General features: G+C 53.7%; 3 protein-coding genes across 3 annotated transcripts; 1 reads left to right on the forward strand and 2 right to left on the reverse strand.

The window, feature by feature from the left end:
• Positions 1-770: 770 nt before the first annotated feature.
• On the reverse strand, positions 771-5597 carry VOLCADRAFT_91297 (uncharacterized protein; the record flags this gene model as incomplete). The annotated part of the gene is made up of 9 exons (XM_002950822.1): positions 771-904; positions 1115-1239; positions 1469-1696; positions 2110-2292; positions 2602-2784; positions 3132-3377; positions 3801-3995; positions 4970-5107; positions 5491-5597. 9 exons carry the CDS (start codon positions 5595-5597, stop codon positions 771-773), a joined length of 1539 nt encoding a protein of 512 aa, XP_002950868.1.
• A 2373-nt stretch (positions 5598-7970) lies between these two features.
• VOLCADRAFT_91298 (uncharacterized protein) lies at positions 7971-12900 on the reverse strand (the record flags this gene model as incomplete). Its single annotated transcript, XM_002950823.1, has 8 exons — positions 7971-8265; positions 8583-8765; positions 9172-9357; positions 9721-9903; positions 10871-11053; positions 12162-12344; positions 12558-12636; positions 12855-12900. 8 exons carry the CDS (start codon positions 12898-12900, stop codon positions 7971-7973), a joined length of 1338 nt encoding a protein of 445 aa, XP_002950869.1.
• A 1157-nt stretch (positions 12901-14057) lies between these two features.
• Positions 14058-15724, forward strand: VOLCADRAFT_91299 (uncharacterized protein; the record flags this gene model as incomplete). Its single annotated transcript, XM_002950725.1, has 5 exons — positions 14058-14084; positions 14271-14446; positions 14542-14611; positions 15007-15044; positions 15664-15724. 5 exons carry the CDS (start codon positions 14058-14060, stop codon positions 15722-15724), a joined length of 372 nt encoding a protein of 123 aa, XP_002950771.1.
• Positions 15725-21898: the final 6174 nt, after the last annotated feature.

Genomic DNA, 21898 nt, shown 5'->3' on the forward strand with positions numbered 1-21898 from the left:
GCTGGCAGAGGTTAAGGCCTGACTTTTCAATCCGCCTGCCGGCTTCTCGGGTGTTTGTGGAGTGTTGAAATGGGAGGTGGCCCCCTATTGTATGGACGATGTAGGACGTGATAAGATCAACTTGCGAGCCAACCAGGAACTAAATTGATGCGCCGTTGATCCGCTAGATTTGGTTGGATCCCAATGGCATACTCCAGGCCGGTTCCGGCCCGGTTCCGACCTAACGGGTCCAGTTAACGAGATGGGTAACCGGTCGGTAGGATTACCGGGCGAACCGTTATCCGTTAACCGTCCCCAGTAATCGGTAACCGATGTCGGTAACCTGGCATGAGCAAAAATGCATTTCTGATTGCAACCAGTTTCTTTGTGACAATGCCCATTGTCACAAGGTTCATGCCCACGTGTCACAACCCGACAAGCTTGAGGAGGTTAAGGCAATGTGAATGCCGGGTGACAGGGGTGACAGTCTTGTGCAGGCACATTTGGAGACTAGTTTACACTGAGATTGGGGTGATGTTGGATTAGAATACTTGCAGTTCATGAAATTGAGGAAATGTGTTGCATAGGCATATCCAAACGTTTCAGAGGGACGTTGTTTCGCCCGTAACAAACTTGTTACGGGCGAAACAAACTGGATTTCCACAGTCCCACCACTCAAAGAGCTCCCCACACCATCGCAAAGTCCCTTTTTTATTACAGACACATGTAACAAGTTGTCATAGCTTGAGATTGTCGATATATGACTGCTGGATTGTGACCAGGCCATCTCCTTACATGTCTTGCTGCACCAGCATGAGCAGTGATCCCTTCTGTTCAAAATTTTCAGGCAACATCGCAATGAGGCAAAACATTGTGCCGAATCTGCCGATGGTGGTGGTGAGTTGTCGAACCCAACGAATACATTCTGAAGTCGGATGGGGTGACGGATTAGGGTGCCCCTCTAGCAGGGGAGAGCAGGGACTGCCCCGGGAAAGGGGCCGCTGGCGAAGTTAACCACCCTGTAACAACACACATAATAGCTAACAGGATGGCGAGACAGGAGGCCACATATCCAATTCTTCAGCAAGAGGACAAATTTTCCTGACTGCCTTTGACCTTACATACATGCACCCACCTAGCAGAGGGCTGCGCTTGATGTCCTCTGAGACGTCGCCTATGGCGCCCAAGCCCGGCTTGTACACCAGCTGCTTGTCAGGGTTGCCACGAATGGCGTCCGGCGGAATATCCGAGACATATCTCCTGTCGGCCGCATAGCATATATGCGGTTCTGCTTAGAAGGTTGTTCAGCTTACACATGTATAGGAAGCCTGGCGGTGCTGTCGTAACGCTGTAGGCAGTCCTCCTTTTGGCAGATATGCCAAAAGTTTGCATGAAGTATTTTACCGTATGTATGTACGTATGTATGCATGTATGCAATCCAGGTGGGAAGCGCAGCAGTGGCTGCATTCGGACACACGCACATTCTTACCCCCAGCATTTGACTTGCTCGGCCTGCGTGAGGGTGTCCACCACAGCACATGTAAGGGCGGGGCTAACAGCCACTGCCTTGACCCTCGTCACGTCAGGACTGAGCACTACAGGCTGCAATGAGGCGCCCATCTCCCCCGGCTCATCACCGATGGAATCTGTCCTCTGAACAGCCGGCCCGTTGACCACTCGTCGCACTCCGCGGCCCAGCTGGTCGTCATAGTCCACACTGCACCGGAGGGTAAATCGCATCCGAGGTGAGCAGTTAACAACCGGACATGGAGAATGAGAAGGATAGAGAGGAGAGCAAACGCAACGGTAGCGCAACAATGTGTGGCATGGGACAAACGTCAATTTGTGCTTACATGTCGGCGATATTTGGGTGGCATTGATACATTATCTATATACACATATAATGTTGAATAATATGTGTATATATAAATGTTACATAATATATATACGATATACGATCATAATATAATATATATTATATTGTATACGATCATACCAGGGAGGACATACAAGAACATTGAAGGTAAGAAAGCCATGGGCGGCCTTTACTCGGAGTTTAAGTTGGCCGGACGGACGGACGGAACCGGGCAGGTTACTCATCTAGGGGACGCAAGTTCTTTACTCACTCACCCCCAGCACTTGAGGAACGATCCGGGCTGCAGCAGTGCGCACGTGTGATGCAAACCAGCCGCGATGGCGGTGGCGTTGAGCCCCGGGCCCAGGTCCACAAAGGGAAGTGCGGCCCCCATGTCAGTGGGCTGCAGTCCTCGGGTGCGGTTGTCACCCAGACCCAGCTGTCCTCCTCCATTGGCCCTGGGGGGTTAGGGACACATATACATCGGACAAGCGGCAGGCTGTGACTCGGATCCAGAGCTAGCCGGCATGCATGGTGTTAGCAGAAAGTGTAACGCGAAACTTTATTAGAGCAGATTATCTAGCAGCTGGTTCAACGGCAAGCGAGCAAGTCAGCAAACCAGTTGCCTTGTGCAATCTTTGCTGGACGCACTTTACCTAGCGCCATCAGCCGGACAGCTCGCTAAGCCGCTGCTTTCCTACAAACCAGCAGGTCAGCTTCATAACACCGAACTGCAATTTTTCCCCCGTACACCAGGTGTGACTTACCCCCAGCACTTGACTCGGCCTCCGGGCTGCAGCAGTGCGCACGTGTAGTCCAGGCCAGCCGCGATGGCGGTGGCGTACAGCCCCGGGCCCAGGTCCACGAAGGGCAGTGCGGCCCCCATGTCAGTGGGCTGCAGTCCTCGGGTGCGGTTGTCACCCAACCCCAGCTGCCCGGCAGTGTTGCTCCTGTAAGATGGAGATTGTCGCCATACGGGTGCGAAAGGATCGGTAGGTTAGGTGCGCATCTTGGTTGCAAGACAGCTTACCGAAGCAGGGGGTGTCACATGGTGTGCTGGACGTCACACTGGGCGGCCGCAACGATTCCACAACTACCACCTTCCCCGATTACACCGCCTTCCCCGAGGGAAGGTGGTAGTTGCGAGGGCAATGACGATGCGCCTGAAAGCATGTGATAACCACCTACCTGTTGTGGGCGTTTTTTAAGATGTGTGCTAAGCTACATGCTATTGGGAACTATAATGTGTCTTAACTTATATGGGACACCTTGTCCACTTCACTCCCCCTTCACTCACCCCCAGCACTTGACTCTTCCTCCCGGCTGCAGCACGGCGCATGTGTGTGCATCCCCCGCCGCCAGCGCCACCGCCGCCAGTCCCGGACCCAGGTCCACGAAGGGCAGGGCGGCGCCCATCTGAGCGGGATCCGTGCCCCGGTTGACGTTGTCACCGAGACCCAGCTGGCCGAGGTTGTTCATACTGTAAATATGAAATATGAAAATAGAAATGTAGTGAGCAAGATGTGACACCTCGTGGACACAACTGCCATGGGGCACACAACAATTAACCGTGTGTCGCGTCATACGACTGTAGGTACCATCGACAAAACACGTGCGTACGGCAGACTGCACCACAGCTACCCTCCCACCCCACCCTCTGATGCTGCCCCCGTCACCATCATTATCACGCGCACCCATACCACCCTCTACCAGCCCACCACGCAGCAATAATCCCTCACCGACTTATAGATCTGCCACCCCATATGACCATGAAGTACGCCAGTCCCGCCCTCCTGCTGAAATCCAGCTATCTTGAAAGCTACACATACAAATTTCCTTACAAAGAAATCTACTTACACCACGTGTCGGCCCCAGTGGTGCGTGACCCCAACCCAATTTGATATTCGGGTGCTTCTATCTCGTCTCGGGTGCTTCTACCTCACTACGCGCCTCAACTGCAACTCACCCCCAGCATTTGACTCGTCCCTCCGGACCCAGGATGGCGCATGTGTGGTACTGCCCAGCTTCCAGGGCAGTGGCCACCACAAGGCTCCCGGGAGAGGCCAGTGCGGCGGCGGGCATTGTTTGGTTGGAGCCCTGGGAGCCGCTGCTTGCGGTGTCGGTGCCATGTCCCAGGCCCAGCTGGCCGTACCAGTTGCCACTGTAAGCAGGCAACAAACAGTTGGGGAGGCCAGAATGGCAGCGCACGCATATACCATCCTCGCAAGGCAGTATGATTAGGGAGAAGATATGCAGGGCGATTACTGTATAATGCAACCACCGTACACATCCCAGGCAGCCGGGTGTCACATGAGGGTGCTCTTCATGTGCTGATCAGCTTCCAGTAAACACCACCAGGGATGGGAGTGTGGAAGGCCTGCTGCCTTAACGCATCCTCTTTTGGACATGAAGAGGACTCCCACCCTCATGCAGGCATGGCACTGGGAGCTTCTTGGCTCATCAACATATAGCTACGTCGGTGCTGCGGAATGAAGCCCATGGCGTCAGCGAACGAAGCGTGCACTCCTTAAGACAGTAGTGCAACCTCGCGAGCTGACCAATGATACACGACACGCATATGCATAAGAAGATCACGGCGCTCTCCTATCCATGCACTCTTTCCATGCACTCTTAGGACTCTTGCTTTGCTTCCTTTTGCTTGCCTCGTTCGCGCCATCATCATGTGTGTGCGTGTGTGAGGGAGACTGTGAGAGTGTGTGATGAGAGTATGTGTGGATGTGTGTGCATAGCCTTAAAGGAATCAACGCATACATACACACCAAGCACGCAAGCTGTCTATGGGCACAACCTTTTATGATAAGCATTATGATTAGATGAAGCATACGGATACAGCACCTTAAGGTTACACCTTACGGTTACAAGCTTGTAAGGTAAGAGGGCAGTATCGATGAATGCATCATGCTACGGTCCTGCGAGCTGCCGCCGAGTAGGGGCTGGAGGGACCTCGTCAGCATGGCATTACTGAACTGCTGTCAAGCAATGAAACAAAATGACGCCCATGATGCAGGCGGCCTGGGCCGGCGGGTCAGGGCCCGGGGCGCTTTGGACAGACTGTAAGGGACTACTGCGTGCTGCAGGTTGGTGCTGCCCAACAAGTACAGCCGTATTACTCACCCCCAGCATTTGACCACACCGCCCGGCTTCAACAATACACAGGTGTGGGTCCATCCCATGGTAATTGCCTGGACTGTGAAGCCGCTACCAACGTCCACCATGTACAAGCTTCCAGACCTAATGGGATTGATGTCACGACTGAAGGAAGGGATGCAGGTGTTGTTGTTGTTGTCAGAAACAGAGGAAATGAGAAAGGAAGAGATGAATCCGACCTGCGCATACAACGTGTGTGTGTACGCATGCCCCTGGTGGGTTGCTTGGCCAAAGATGCAGATAACGCATGGAGCGTATGAGCAAGGCAGCCTTGGGGTCGATTACGCAGGTGGCGGTGACAGCCCCTCGCTACAGGACTCCGCTTCGGAATTCCTTTGCTCTATGCGTGTATGGCCATGCGACTGACCCCCAAAAATGCTTCCACGCACGCCTGTAGGCCCATGACCGCTTGGCCAGGAATCCCCCAAAGGCATGAATGCATACATGCACTATTTCATGTACTCTTGCGGGCATGAACGCTTGCTCACCCCCAGCACTGCAGCACGACCCTCGAGGTCCGAGCCATGCAGCCTACGCCACCGTTGACGGCCAAGAGGAAATCCCCCACCGCCTCGGTGGCACCTGCTAACCACATTATTATTGGGTACATGTATGAATGGAGCATAGGTAAAAGCCGCGGAATTGAAAGGGCGTCGGGGAAAAGGTAACGAGTCGGAACTAATGACAGGTCCAGCCATACATGCTTAGGCAGCGAACACACTGCAGCCGCCGTTGACGGCCCTGATCACCAAGCTAAGTACATCGATGTACTACAGATTACTAAACAAATGCGACTCATTGCATGAACAGGTGGATCGACAAGGAAGTCATCTGTATATATTCTTCTACAGTAGCTGCCGCGTGCGGACCAAGATTTACACATGGAGCAACCACCCGATCACTTGCAGGGGCAGGTCGGTGTAGTATCCTGGAGGGCATATCACGGGATCTGCATCCACCGATCGGTTCTTTTCTATAAAAGTCGTGATACAACAGTAGGTAGGTAGGTAGGTAGGTAGGTAGGTAGGTAGGTAGGTAGGTAGGTAGGTAGGTAGGTAGTAGGTAGGTAGGTAGGTAGGTAGGTAGGTAGGTAGGTAGGTAGGTAGGTAGGTAGGTAGGTAGGTAGGTAGGTAGGTAGGTAGGTAGGTAGGTAGGTAGGTAGGTAGGTAGGTAGGTAGGTAGGTAGGTAGGTAGGTAGGTAGGTAGGTAGGTAGGTAGGTAGGTAGGTAGGTAGGTAGGTAGGTAGGTAGGTAGGTAGGTAGGTAGGTAGGTAGAGTGCAACCCAAAGGAGGCGGCCGAGCCCATCGTCTGTGATTTCCACAGGGCCCAATGTAAGGCGCAACGTGAAATGCAGATGCATCAATGATGTCCATACACAAACTCATTCATGGCCCCATCCCACCTGTCGATATCGCCGGATGAGGTGCTGATTGTGTGGGCGGCGAGGGGGTGACTGCAGTGATGGCATTCGTGGATGGCGGTTAGATTAGCAGCAGATTATGAACAAGCACCAAGCAGAAGCAATAACCCAAGCATTAGGTATATGTCGATGTGGCGGCGACCATCGGTGTTGGTCACCGGCTTTCCTTCCATGGCCCCTGCCCGGCTGTACATCGCAACCCCGCTGTACCACATCGTGCTCGCATGTTAATAACTTCACACCAATACTCATACTCAGAAATTCATCCATTAATGCATCCAGGAAGGATGGCTTCGTGTCGTATTAGGTTGGGCCAGCCACTCGCAACACACACGAGTTGCGCAACACACACGGCACACGGCACACGGCACACGGCACACGGCACACGGCACACGGCACACGGCACACGGCACACGGCACACGGCACACGGCACACGGCACACGGCACACGGCACACGGCACACGGCACACGGCACACGGCACACGGCACACGGCACACGGCACACGGCACACGGCACACGGCACACGGCACACGGCACACGGCACACGGCACACGGCACACGGCACACGGCACACGGCACACGGCACACGGCACACGGCACACGGCACACGGCACACGGCACACGGCACACGGCACACGGCACACGGCACACGGCACACGGCACACGGCACACGGCACACGGCACAGGTAATGCATGCAATTGGTACGGTTTCGTGCGCAAGGCGGTCGTGCGGCTCATACTACTTTTACGGAGCATATGTAAGCATGGCCGTGCAGTGTGTATACGTACGGCTAGGCTGCTGCTTACCAAACGGCGGGCCAAGGTTCACGGCAGGAAGCGCCGTCCCCATGGATACAGCCTCCGTGCCCCGGTCCGCGGCATCCCCCAGCCCCAGCTGACCCATGGTGTTGCGGCTAACGGTATAGAGCAAGCAGTAAGCAGTAGCGACGGGGTGTGAATAGATATAATAAATAGATGAATGAAGAGGTGCGAGCAGCATCGGGTTCAATATGCAAAGGATCCTTCTAGACATTATTACTTTGCTTCATATGGGCTCCCGACTATCGAAGGTGTTAAGCAAGCACCTTCCATAAGGAGTAACGGGCAGCGAAAGTTTAAGGGGTGAAGATGCGTATGGATCAAGAAGGCGGAGGGGCTGGCACAGCATTCATCACATGGCGCATGCTGACAAGTCATGCAGCGCATCTGATTCTTCATGTGCGGCAGCACACCTAGCTGCACGATGTGCTGCCACAGATACAACCAAGCCGTCTTCCACAACGTTGTTGGAAGTGTGGAAGTTCCACATCACAGAACGCACACACATGCATGCCTCACAGACAGACACATACATACACACACACACACACACTATCGCCTCCAACAAATCCCTCCGATTACAGAGAACGCAGCGTATCAGCCACCGCGCCATGCCTGCATAGTTCGGTGCGATGTACGTACCATTCCCTGAATCAACTTCATACCGATGCACAATTATTAAACCAACACCACGAATCCCAACATAACCCGTCTCACCAAGTATCACTCACCCCCAGCACTTGATCAGCCTTTGCGACGATGAGCGGCTCCGCTTCAAAATAGCACACACGTGCAGGCCACCAGCCGCAATGCTCTCCACTCTCAGACCGTACCCCAGATCCACCGGGCGTATCTGGTTGCCCGGCTCATAATTGTCATCACCGAAAGATGACCAGCCCCAGCCGCCCCCCCTGCCCTGGCCCAGAGCGCCATGGGCATTGCTCCTTCCACGGATGTAGCACAACGGTGGTATGGAGAATGGGACGTTTGTTGAGATGGGACGGAATAATGGGGAGCATGTGCTGATGATAGGCACGGACCCACGTGCGCCTCTAGCAAAGAAGAAAATTAGAGGTGGCTGGGCTTCCGTCCACCCGCATAGCGAAAGAAAGGCAAGGGGTTATGGTATCTCGCCCCAAGAACCGAAAAACAAACCAACCGTGCTCTGAGTTAGTCGTGAGCCTGACAGCGTAACCCCGACATCTGTACCTCCCTAGGTGTCCAAGACACTCCAGGCCCTTATACGGTTTTCCTGCTGTTCGTTTCTGCCTTCTGTTCGTCCCTGTGCCCCCGGCAAGCTGCCTGCCCGTAGCCCACCCCCTATCATCCTGTCACTCACCCCCAGCACTTTACGTAGCTTCCGGGCACCAATAGTGCACAAGTGAAGAAGGCACCCGCCGCCGCAGCCGCAGCCGACTCGTTCAGCCCCAGTCGGGCGTCCTGGAAATAGGCGGACGTCTCCCCGGGCTGGTCGCCACGGTCCTCAGTATCACCCAGGCTGAGCTGACCCGCGCTATTGCGACTGCGGCACAGAAACGGGGATGGGCATAGGAGTGAATCTGCGACTCCACTTGCAAGCCATCCAAGTCATCGGTGTCCACTAGACGGAAAGCATGGTTTCCCTACGTACACCCCGCAGCTGCCGTCGCTAAGCAGGTGCCCAAGATCTGGCTTATTGCAATGCTGCAAGCAAGCGCTCAGTCGCTCAGGCCGTTTTGTCGCATCCTGACCGCATCCATTGGACCCACACGGGGGGGGGGAAACCGCACGCACAAGCATTATTACAAACAGACCTACATACCAAGGCACATATTAATCTTGTTACAGCTGATCCGAAAAGCTGTCATCGGTGGCAGCAAACCACTGTGCATGTGGCAATGCGCATTACGTTGGATTTTGCTAGGGGGCCCCATCGAATCAGTTCTCACCCCCAGCAACGAACGCCGCCTCCGGGCTGCAGGACCGCACACGTGTGCCCGGCGCCTGCGGTGATAGCTACCGGAGTCCGGACCACAGGCCCGAAGTCCACGGGCCGCAGCCGTGCGCCCATCTGGCCGGCCACCATGCCCCGAGGGATACGGTCACCCAAGCCCAGCTGACCGTGCCGGTTGTAGCTTTGGACAGGGAAACGAGTTAAGTAATGAGAATTAGTAAGTAATGGGGCACGGGGCATGGATGCGTTTGGGTGCTCGGTGCATGCACTGGAGGGCAGGATGTGTGGAGTTTGATGGCCTTCCCTGCTAGCAACAAGCTATGCAGAAAGCCAAGAATACGGTTCCCAGCCAGCTCTTGATAACAAAGAAAACAGCGGTCCAGTGTCTTTGGGCGCCTAGAGTTATATAAAGCATTTTCCCGAAGGCGTGGTGAGCGGCGTATCACTTGTAGATGGATTTCGCGGGACCACGTGTCCAGCTTGTACAAATGCGCAAGGGCATTCGCACCAGAACCTGCCGTTATAGTGGGTGTGAGTCACTCACCCCCAGCACTTTATCAGCGAACCCGGCTGCAGCAGGGCGCAAGTGTGGGCCGACCCGGCCGCCAAGGCCGTGGCATTCAGCCCCGGGCCCAGGTCTACGAAGGGCAGTGCGGCGCCCATGTCAGTGGGCTGCAGGCCTCGGGGCTGCGTGTCGCCAAGACCCAGGCGACCGTTACGATTAGACCTGCGCGTCATTTGCAAGTGTACGTGCGTTACAAGTTACATGTGTCAAGCGGATTGAAAAACCGTAAACCTTTGCGGGTCCGTACCGCAAGTATGTATGTTGTTACAGGGTGGTATAGCTTCACCAGCGGCCCCCTTTCCCTTGGAGGCAGTTCCCTGCTCTCCCTTGCGAGAGGGGCACCCTAATCCATTCACCCACCCGACTTCAGAATGTATTCGTTGGGTTCAGCAACTCACCACCAGCATCCAACCAAATCTAGCGGATCAACGGCGCCACAACTTAACTCGTGGTCAGCTCGGAAATTGCTATAATCACGTCTTAGATGATCCACAAGATGGGGGGCCACCTCCCAATTCAACACCCCTCACACACCGAGGGGTCGGCAGGTGGATTTGAATCCGGAACCTCCGGGAGCAGAAGTCAGGCCTTAACTTCTGCCACCCACCTGCCGTAAGTATGCATTATGTATGAAGACAGCTAGCTCCAAAATGAAGGGTGAATTCTGTGCTGTGAATTCGTAGTGTGTCGTACGATGCACGGATTCTAACGTGGCTTTAACTGTAGCAGCAAGCGACAGTGCTGATCACTTAGGGATTTGCACAGCTACGCTAGGAAGCAGTTAGCCTGCAGGCCTAGCTAGTTCTGTCACTTGGGGGTAGTGCACCCGCATCCGGCCCTACCCTAACACGAAGAGTTCGCTCTTGCCTTCGCCGTGCCGACCCCAGCGCATCCCAGCCTCAGCCTCTTCAAGTCCTCTTCCAGTCCACCTTAGCATGCCCGCCACGCCAACCACCACCTTAGACCGTATACGGGATCGAAGCTTGGTACGTATGAGGTAGGACCCACATTATGCTACCACTTACATCACTAAGTTTTAATGAGAAGTCTTCATTACGAAAAAAAACCCTTCAAACATTAAGGTAAGGCAGCGAACTTCGCATGCGCCTTGTTCTGACTTGATACTCACCCCCAGCACTTGACTCGGCCTCCCGGTTGCAGCAGCACGCACGTGTGACGCGAGCCGGCCACGATGGCGGTGGCGTACAGCCCCGGGCCCAGGTCCACAAAGGGAAGTGCGGCACCCATGTCAGTGGGCTGCAGGCCTCGCGTGCGGTTGTCACCCAAACCCAGCTGTCCGGCGGTGTTGCTCCTGTAAGGGGGAAATGAAATGAAGTGCCAGCAGATGGGCGTGTGTTTACCTCGTGACCTTGGAGCACTGGATTACTGGTAACATGAGTGTGCGGATGAATGTTTTGGCCATCGCAATAGGTCACCAGTATTTTATTCATCCTCGCAGGTGTTTGTAATGTTACAGAGTGGGAGGCTTCTGGGCCGCTTTTATCACATTGTCAGTTCTACGATTTATCATCTTATAGCACCATCCACCACTACCACACTATACTTCGCCATACGAACTGTAAGTCCAAGGCAGCGGGTCCAGCCGTCTAGGACCCCTCCTCATCCATTCACCCGAACAATCGAAGAGACGGAGGGTTCGGCAATCGCCACCAATCCAGCGTGCGAATCTGGTCCATCATCTGCGACCTCAACTCCACATCTCAGCAGCTAGCCATAATCTCGCGCTCCCGACTAATTCGGGGGTCTCCCCAGGAATCGAACCCAGGACCTTAAACCGCGAATCGCAGTAGTGTCAACCCAGACCAGACCAGGTGTGCATACGCCTGCATACGCCTGCGGTCCCTATCCGTGTTGCCAGTCTCCCGAAACCTTCCAGTGGAAAGCCTGTATATGGTTGGATGGTGTTCAATCAAGCACCCGGTGCGACTGATTACATGCTATCAGCCGCACACTTCGGACGCTGCATTTGACAGCGATGCACGGCCACTAACCAGCCGGGGCAGGACTCAGACCCCGGGGGCTGAAAATCTGGCCCATCCAAGCTGCACTTCCTTTCTGTAAGAGCTTAGATCTAAGGAAACGGATGAGACCACAACTGCACTGTGTTTTCGGTGCAATGATTCATATGCGCTGTAGATGAGGCGTGGTTTGACAATAAATACGGATCCAAATGAAGCTATGCTCCTAATTCGTCGTATTTCGTCGTACTCATCCTAAAATGCTCACTTACGTCAGAAGGCGTGAACGCCCTAAGATTGTCGTTTTAGTTTTGTGACCATATTTGGCAAATGGGTCGGTTACGTGAGGGGGCGAGCTTTTGCTTTAAGCCCTGGTAAGTGCAAGTTCAGCAGGAAAGGCCGGATTGTGAAGCATCTCTGCTACCCGCCCCCTTCACTCACCCCCAGCACTTGACTCTTCCTCCCGGCTGCAGCACGGCGCATGTGTGTGCATCCCCCGCCGCCAGCGCCACCGCCGCCAGTCCCGGACCCAGGTCCACGAAGGGCAGGGCGGCGCCCATCTGAGCGGGATCCGTGCCCCAGTTGATGTTGTCACCGAGACCCAGCTGGCCGTTGTTGTTCATGCTGGGTCGAAAACAGGGTGGGTGTTTTGTGTGCATTGGCAATCCATCCGAGATAGCATGCGGCTGACCAGGATAATCGTACGATGTGCATCCTTGGCATGTCGTAATACTGATACGCGTGCAGACGAGGCGTACGTGTTGTTGCAGTGCCCGCACGTCAAACGCTTATCATCGCTGCATGCGGCGGCCCTTCCATGCGGCGGCCCTAACTCACCCGAAACACTTGACTTTGCCGTACAGCGCCACGCATGTGTGGTTCCAACCCGCCACCACAATCAGGGAGTCTGTAGGTGCTGTGGGCGGTTGCAATGGAAGTGGTAGGGAAAGGGAAGCAGCCATCAGGCAGGGGGTGAGGCTGACTGCAAGGGTTTGAGGAAGGGCTGGGGGCCAGGGAGGCTGGGAAATTACACCTGGGGGATGAATTAGAGGCAACTTTGCCGCATCGATTTCAGCCAGTTGCCAGACATGCGTGCGTGATGATTTGGTTCACAACGAGAGGGCCCTAGCTGACCGCGGCCAAATGCATGCCAATGTTTCGCCCACATGCATGCATGCATGCAGAACGCGTGGCGGGAAGCTTTAGGAAAGCTACCACGAAGGAAGACTCGGGGAAGGTCTCATGCTGGAGTGATGTAAAGAGGAGTCCCGCAACCCAGGGCTAGGCAACCCAGAGGATGCCATGTCCGCCCTTTATGAGTTCCGGAAAGACATACATACACACCCTGTCGACCCGGCAGATTCCATTGGATGCTGGTGGTGGGTGCGGAACCTGAGCGATCCACTGAGAAGTTGACTAGGGTGACTGGATGAGGGTGCCCCGAAATACCGGGGAAGGCAGGGTTTCGCAGGGTAGCTGCCACGGGCGAAGATACACCCCCCTGTTTCACACATCATACACACACACATATACACACAAACAATGACTGTAAGGTGCGGATCGGACTACTGTCTGAACAAACCGCAAACATTCAAAGTCAGGCTGTGATTACCCCGTACGGCGATCACCCACGTTCCAGGAATCGAACCACAAGGCCTTACCAGGTCTTGGCGGCGGTGAGGGCGGAGGCGGTGAGGGAGGCTCCAAGGGCGGGAAGGGCATGAAGGGGCTGTGCGGCGCCAGCTGTACGTCACTGGGTGGGATAGTCCAGAAGCTGTCATCCGGGGGACCGCCACCGCCATCATAATCACCTACGTAATGTCAGTCAGCCAACCGGGGGACACACGGTGATCTGTTAAGGAAGGCAAAGTTATTGGCAGCGCTTGTAATGAAAGCGCTATGCTTTCTGTCATACCTGTTCCATGGCTTGGAGGAGGAGAGGATGGCAACGGAGGCGGTGGAGGAGGCGGTGGAGGAGGAGGAGGGGGAGGCAGGGGCGGCAGGCCAGGAGGGGGTGGTGGCGGTGGAGGAGGCGGGGATGGAGGGAGAGAAGGTGGAGAAATGGGTGGAGGTCGGGGAGATCTTGGACGTGGAGGAGGTTGACGCCGGGGAGGGGAAGCTGGAGGACGTGGACTGGGCGGCTGGCGAAAGGCTGGCGGTGCAATAAATTCGCCCCAGTCAACGGAACAAATAGCCGCCATAAAAGTGTTCGTTGGCAGTTGTTCGTTGTTGTTAAGATGGAAAGGGCAGTCGGGTGAGCGCGAGAAGGCAAGGCTGTCAGGTCGTTGATGCGTAAACACTGACATCGCGATAAATTACAGCTGATAAATTTATCCAATGCGTGCTCCCTCAGCCACAAGTGCGGTGCGCAGAGCCCAGCAGGACGTGCATTTGTATATGCACGGGCACATGGTGGAAATTGCCCGTCTAGGTGGGCGGGCGACGGCCACAGCGGCCACCGACAGTTGAAAGCACACACGGCGGCATGCCGCTGAGAAGTGGCACCTGCCACATTCACGCTGGGCATGGCGCCCCTGCTTCCGTGCACAGTGCCTTCTGGGCTCTGGGAAGGGTGCACGTATTGCCAAGACAGGCAAGGAAGCCATCCCAGCCCCATCCCAGCTGCCTGTTCATCCCGTCATGTATGTGGGCAACAATTCTCCGTTTCACTTCTCCTCCTTCCTTTTCCTCTTCCTGAGCTCTTCAACTACCCACTTTGCAAACAGGTGCAGTAACTGGCCTAGGACCTTGGCGCATGTACCCGAGAGATTCAACCATTTACAAACGTTATTAATACCCTTTCTGCTCCCCAAACCGGAAGCAACGCGATACCTGGCGAGGGCTTGCTAGATACGGAGAGAGGCGTGGACCCGCCAACGGCCAGCGGCGCGGTGAGTGCTATTGCCGCTGCAAAAAGTTTTATTGGTTCAATCCAGGGAAACACATTACAGCTTATGCAAGGCGTAGTGCGATGATCTTCATCGGCCAAGGTATGTGGGCGTCGCGCAAGCAAAATATTCCATTGCAAGACTGTTCGTGGGTAGACATGGCCCTGATATTAACATTGGTTATACGCACGAGCTTGCCTGTTGACGTGACCAAATAGGTGAGGAAGAGGTTCCGAAGCATGGCCGTGTTAAGGGAAAAGAAGGAACTGCCCTGACGTAATTCTGCGCAGGCTACCATTTTCGAGATAATCTTACATGCGCAGCCTTATGTGCGGTGCATGACTGGAAGGTTCGCAACGCTTATCGGCGGTTTGACGCGCGTTTGCGGTGCAATGTAGGGTAGATCCTCGATCTATATGAATTCGTATGATTTATGGTGAGATTGATTGTAGTACCTTTATTAACTCGCCCGCCTTCTCGATGATGACTTACAAGCTTTCAGCGAATTCGTACGGCTCAGACGAATCCGGAGGCTCATAAACCGCTTTAACCTGGCAGAGAAGGATACAAATATCATCCAAATCTCAACCAGAAAAATAAGCATAAAAAGCTACGCCGACAAAAAGCGTTAACCTAAGCCCAAAAGCGCTAATCTTAGCATAACATAAACGATATTTAAAGCCCACTCAGAACGTTCGTCACACAAGTGAAAATTTGCCTTCACAAGCAGGTAGGCACCCGTGCTGTATGCTACGTCTTGCACAGAACATGCCGTAAATCGCTTTAAATAACCCACGTTGGTATTTGGTATTTAGTATTTGGTATATTGGTATAGTTGGGAAACCCGTTTTCGCTAATCCGCCCCCTTTCGCTTCGCGCTGGTGGCATCATGGAGTAAGGACGGTGTTAGTGATGTCCGACAAAAGTAAGGAAAGACAGAACATGGGATCTTGGAGATTTTTATGGTGTTGCGGTTATCATGGATTACCGTTGTTAGTGTATCAAGTATGCCATGCGTGCGCCGGACAGCGCCCTTCACAAACCCAACCGTGCAGCGCGTCACGATACATCCAGAAGTATACTGGCATACATGCTGCAAGCCAGACGCTTGTCTGAGTCTGAGCTTTCAAGTCACCATGCGCACGCGCAACTCTTCCAACACCCCAAGTTATCTACCAAGCAACATTTCAAGCAACTTTTCCTCCTCAATCCAATATGAATTCTGTAGTCAGTTTCTGAAATACTAGTAAAAATTACCTCAGTACAAAGTGTTAGGATGGTGTCGGGAGTACCCTGTTAGATGCAGGCACCTGCAGCTGCTGGATAAACGGTGCGCTGTGTAAGAGCGCCAGGTCTACTGCGTTTTTTAGCCAGGCGCAGCTAGCAGCTTTTGTAGCGCATGGAGATCCCAGCAGCCTTTCGTGACACCCAGGCATCGGCCGGAGAATATCCTGGCATAGCTCAAACCTCGAATGAAGAGGCAGTCAAACACAGTCCCATTCACTCCCCAGCGCGAGATCTGTAAAGGGCCCTTCACCAACCTCCAAAAGCCTCAATTGGGGTTTCGAACAGCGAGCAGAGGGTAATGGGGGGGAAGGCAGGACGCGATTGAAACTGTGCATATGGCTTAGCACGCTTCTTGGCAAGTGTTTCGTTGCCCGTAAATTCCGCTCATATCTAAGACACATGAACAACATGTGATATTCTGAGAAACGCAAAGGCATAGTATTTTCACTTGGAACTAACTTGACATGGATCATTTTACTCCGTGTTCATGTGGAAGACCTTTGCAGTTAGGCAGGTAACTGGTAACTGGTTAACACACCGATGATATCGCCGACCATACATCGACGACTCCCTGTTGAAAATGCACTAAAGACTAATATACAAATTAGACAATCACCCAGATGAGGCCGTGTTCGAACAGGATTCGGACAACAACTCGTAACAGCAGGTACGACCCTTCCTTCATAAAGCAGTTTATCTGGAGCTTGGTACATGATAGAAAAATGGAGTATTCATATTATCACTTACAAGTTAGGCTGGTTGGCCTCACCTAACCTAACGAGCAAGGTACCTGCCAGCTTCCAACTGAACAACTTCGGAACGTAGCTCGCTCCAGGGTTGGAGATGGAAATGGTAATTCAGGGGGAAGCTGTCCAACACATGCTATAATCATACTCGTAATATACAACTGCAGTTTCTGGTCTCTCCTGGCATTGAACAACCTGGCAAGTGCGCGCTCGACCTTTGCTGAAATATATATTACTCACAGGCTCTTGTGATTTCGACGATCGCCGTACAAAGAGCACAGCACACCGCTTCGCCGCGGAAAGATGAACAACAGCGCGATGTGTTGCCCTTAACTTTTGTTTTAAGCCTTGACGGCACGCACTGCGGCAGCAGCTCCGCCACCGAAGCCACGGTCCCCACCAAGGCTGTCCGACTGCCCAGGGAGGTCGCAGTTCGAGCTCTCACCGCGACAGTGACATAGCTAGATTATTTAGCTATGGCTTGGTTGAGCAAAGCAACGGCTACACTGATCCCGATCAATAAGCGAAGCTATTGCACAGAGATAGATGGTTAGCAGCAGCATTGCAAGGGCTTGTAGCGTGTTTGGGCCTATGGATAGCAAATGAAGCGCGCACGGCGGGGCCGCCTGGGGTGCGGCTCCCTGCCCAGTCTCCCTCCCTTACACAGCAGATTGCAAATGCAGCAGCATCCGTAAGGCTAGCCCGCAGTTAGTGCATTCGCCTGCAGATAAATTATTGCGCAAATAGTATTTAAGCATCGTATGTCTTATGTGCCTGTGTGTGTGTGTGTTACATGGTTGGGGGTGCGTGACCCCATACCTGTAAAACTACTCATACGAGCCGAAGGCCCAAGGCCAAAATACCAAAACGCCTAAAAGCCACGGAGAAAAGGAAACACTGCACTATCAGCCCAGACTAGCGCCCAAAGGGGGTAACTGACTTTCGGTGAGCCCACAGACGCTCCAACATCCTCGCCAGACGTGCTGCTGGCTCCCATTTCATGGCCTCCAACATACTCTGTTGATTAGCTGTAACACAGCAAAGGCGTAACCCTGGATGCTCAGATTGGCATTTGCGTCGTTACATTATCGAACCCCTCCTATGAAGTATTAGGTCTTCTGAAGTAGCGGTTCTCAATCAGCAGGCGCGAGAGTGTCGATTACCCCCCGGCGTCGCGAGTACGGTTGGCGACTGAAGCTGCAAGAAGGGCCTTGGGCAGTGCAAAAGGGACAAAGGGGTCCGCAGAGCATACAAGCGGCCATTGACGCCCAGGTAGCGGTTGTAAAAGCGGTTAGGGCTGAGGGTGCTACGGAAGCGGCACAGGTTCGGTTACAGTGGATACGAGAGGGTGAACGGCCTAGTAGAGGGCTGGCCACCCAGTTGCATCCGTCTAAAACTTTACAAAAGTCGTATCAGCATTGCAAGACACAGAACAGGCCCGTCTTATTACAAGAATACGATGGTACGATGAAGTTGCCACAAATGATTGCGAATTTTTGGGGAGGGATTTGTTCCTCCCCAACGAATGTGTGTGTGTGTGTTACCTGGTCGTGGGGTGCGTTCCCCGTACCTGCAAACCGCCAATACGAGCCGAGGGCTCAAGGGCTGCCAGATCGCCTATGAGCAGCATCCTACCTCACATCCAACGTATGTGACTGAGTGGGCCAGAATAGCTGTTATAGGGGCGCTGAGTCACCTTTTGTCAGCCCGGAGGCGTATGTGTGTGGTGGTGTATGGAGGTCGGAGGTGCCCGACGCTGAAGTGGAACTCTTGGGGCCGCCTCCGGAGTTTCGCAGATCCGGAAGTTGCACGGAAAGGATGGGATTCTGTTGGGTCACATCACCCCTTCTTGCGAATTGTGTCTGACAAGTTAAGTTCATGGGAACGGCTACCGATGGACGATGAGCTATCACCTGTTTTGCATTTTGTTTTGGTTTTTTGGGGGGACTTTTGGGGCACAGGCCTCGTCTAGTACCAACGTGCAAGTTCCTGTCAGTAAATTGTTGGTGGGCCTTCTGGTGGAGGTCCGGGTACTTTTACCAATTAGGAAGCCTAATGGCAAATTCCCCTCCTGGTTGTGGGTTTTTGAGCCTTCCCTTTCGGGTTCGCTTTCTGCTGTCGAGGTGACACTTGCGATGTCTGGTCTAAGTGGGAGTCCTGGCTGCCCTGATCATCTCAGGTGCAGTGCACGGCCAGCTGGACCGCTGGCTCTACTCTTCGTGAGTCTGGTGCCCACTTAACACACACACACACACACACACACACACACACACACACACACACGCCCACGCCCACGCCCACGCCCACGCCCACGCCCACGCCCACGCCCACGCCCACGCCCACGCCCACGCCCACGCCCACGCCCACGCCCACACACACACACAGAGAGTACTTATCAAGGTTATATGGGACAAAATTGGTTTGGAAACAAGCGGCAAGATTGTTGAAACCTTATCCGCTGTTTGCTTACTGCGACGAAATGCTGTATCAAGCGCGGGCATGGATGTAGTATCTTTGTGCGTCTATGCCTTTCATGTCATTCTGCGGCACATCTGTAACTGATGGGCGGAGGTTTCACAGAGATCTCTAGAGCAGTCTAGAGCAGTCAGTCAAGTTCAGTCTGACTCCAGTACGGACCAGTCGGTGGGAATATACTGTAATAACAGTCTATAAACTGTTTCCATTGTCCGCTGCCAAGGCTGCGGCAATGCTGACCGTAGATGCGTTACTGATGCGTTATTATTGTGCCACTGCGAAGTTTTACACTTTTCCGTATGCGTACACAGACTGACTGGCTGCCGCCTGAGCTAGCCGAGGTGCGCCCGATAGCGATGCGGTAAAAAAAGCACCGAACAAAACAGCAAGCTGCCGACATATCGACATAATGAATCAATTTATTGAGGCATCAGGCAAAGTTACTATGAGAGGCACACGTTGAGATGAGAGGCATACAGCATGACAGACAGACGTACATGCTGAACACACAGCAAAACGTGCACTAGATAGACACGGATTCATCAAACCGCACTTCACATCCTGCAGTGGATGATCGACCAACCCTATGATGTACTCGCCACTCAACCATGTTGAAACATATTCTTTGTTGTCCTGTTTGTCATCATGCTGCTATAACTTCAGTCACCGCGAGCATCTCTGCTTTCCAGCTGCGGGGCAGGGGCAGGGCTGCCACCCTTACAAAAACCGGCACCCACGAACCAACGAACAAGCGTAGTCACCAAAAACAGCGAACATTCGGCCCAACGATTAGCTTTGCTCCGAACCATATATGTGCACATATTACAGTCAACAGAGTCCCACAAAAATCTGCATCCAGCAGATAGAGCTCTATCACGTCATCAAAGGGGGACCGAGCCCTTCTCAATCCGCTTAAGAGGACGGTGGCCGCAGATGGAGAGCCCCGGAATCGGGCAAGACGATAACTACGACAACCGACCGGCAGGCGGCGAGATCCACAGTCTTCCATTTACCTCATCGTCGTCATTAACTCGACCATCATAACCACCTGTGTCATCCCCCAACGGGATAACTTCAAAGGTGCTAATGCATTGGTTTCCACGCGACGCGTTCCTCCGGTATATATATACTATTGGTTGAATACAACACATAGGAAACAGCTAACACAGCATATACAGCACGAGAAGCGAGCACGGAGATGGCGGAACCGTTGCGCGGCCGCTGAGTCTGTGGCACATCAGCACTGGACAAACGACCTCATAACTGCGTAGAGACTACTATAGATTCACCATAATACATGGACCGATCCATAGATCGTCCATAACTCAGGTACAAGAACATGACACATGGCCGGTAGAAGGCCGTTATAGCTGGTCATTATAAAGCACTAAACTAACTGCTGTCATAACAGTCGATAGAGCGAGCCAAGCAGCAGCAGCCGATATGGAGGGATGAGCAGCCGAAGGCCGCTCATCGCTCAGTGGATGCCTTTGACCAGCGTTTTAGACACAAAAAAGCCGCCCACAAACGCGCGGGCCAGACCTTAGCTGCACACTAAGGTAATGTAAGCGAAAATCATGCATCAATCCTCGCTAGCCACAAAGAGTTTACGTCTACCTGGTATCGGTGCAAATTAATAAATTTTACGAGGACAAGTCAGTGAGGGCTTATGGGTTTAGACAAGAAGGCCCCTCCTGCTGATGCCGCATAGATCAACAGGACACAGAGCACCGGGCAGGTGCGGAAAACCGCCAAATCCAAAAACCGCAAATCGGCCGCTGCCGCCGCAAATCGGCCGCCCCGAATCGCGCGCCGGCCCTGCGCGCGAAGGGAAAACTCAAACGATTGCATGGCCAATGTAAGGGAGGTGCACGCCACCATGTGCGACACACCGCAACCACGCTGTATCGCGAAGCCACCGCAACCTTTCCCTCCTTGGAGGAGGCAGAGGGCCGCCGGAGGAGCCGATACAGCGATACAGACATCTCTTCTCCTTCCACACAACCTGCCCCTTGTCTCTGCACGCACCGATATCCGTGCCGTCTGTGTTATATAAAACCTAAAAGCAGTACGGAAAGCCACCATGCCCCCCAAATTCAAGCACGTGTATACGACTACGACTACATACACCATCTTACACACCAGATAACTCTTCTGCATCCGGTGATATTTAATAATTCGGCTTTCGGTCGATTTTTGCCAGACTTGTTAAGTGTTGGCGGGTACTAATGGTCCGCCCGTGACGCCTACGTGGACATTTCCCTACCGTTCTGAAGCGAGCACCCAAAATTCAATCACGTCCCAAAAGCCGGCAACCCTTACAAGCAACATACGTCCAAACACCACCAAAAAGCGGTTGGAGAATCTTCTTCGTCCTCGCTTTGTCCTTCCTTTCCCCCCTTCCCCAACATGCAACCCAAAAGGCACACGCGTACATGGGTGCGCGACCCCAGGGAAGCACGCATGGCGCCTCCTTCCCAGCCCAACCCTTCCCCTCGTTATCCCCCGCCCTAAGTGAGCAACCCCTACCCCACCAGACCCTAACAACACCAAAACCTGAAAACATACACGCGTCCCAAGAACCACACCCCTTCATTTCAGCATGGTTTTTTGCCCCTGCAGCATCAGCAGTGGAAGCAAGGCATTCCAGACATCATCCAGGGCTCTGCGAGGTGTGACACGACACGTTCCGCCAGCAGGGCATCTGTGTGTGTGTGTGTGTGTGGAGGGGGGAAGCCATCTGAACCTCCAAGGAACTCAACCTGACAATACCTCAACACCA

This window comes from Volvox carteri, assembly GCF_000143455.1.
Source record: "Volvox carteri f. nagariensis unplaced genomic scaffold VOLCAscaffold_20, whole genome shotgun sequence".
NCBI classification, from domain to species: domain Eukaryota; kingdom Viridiplantae; phylum Chlorophyta; class Chlorophyceae; order Chlamydomonadales; family Volvocaceae; genus Volvox; species Volvox carteri.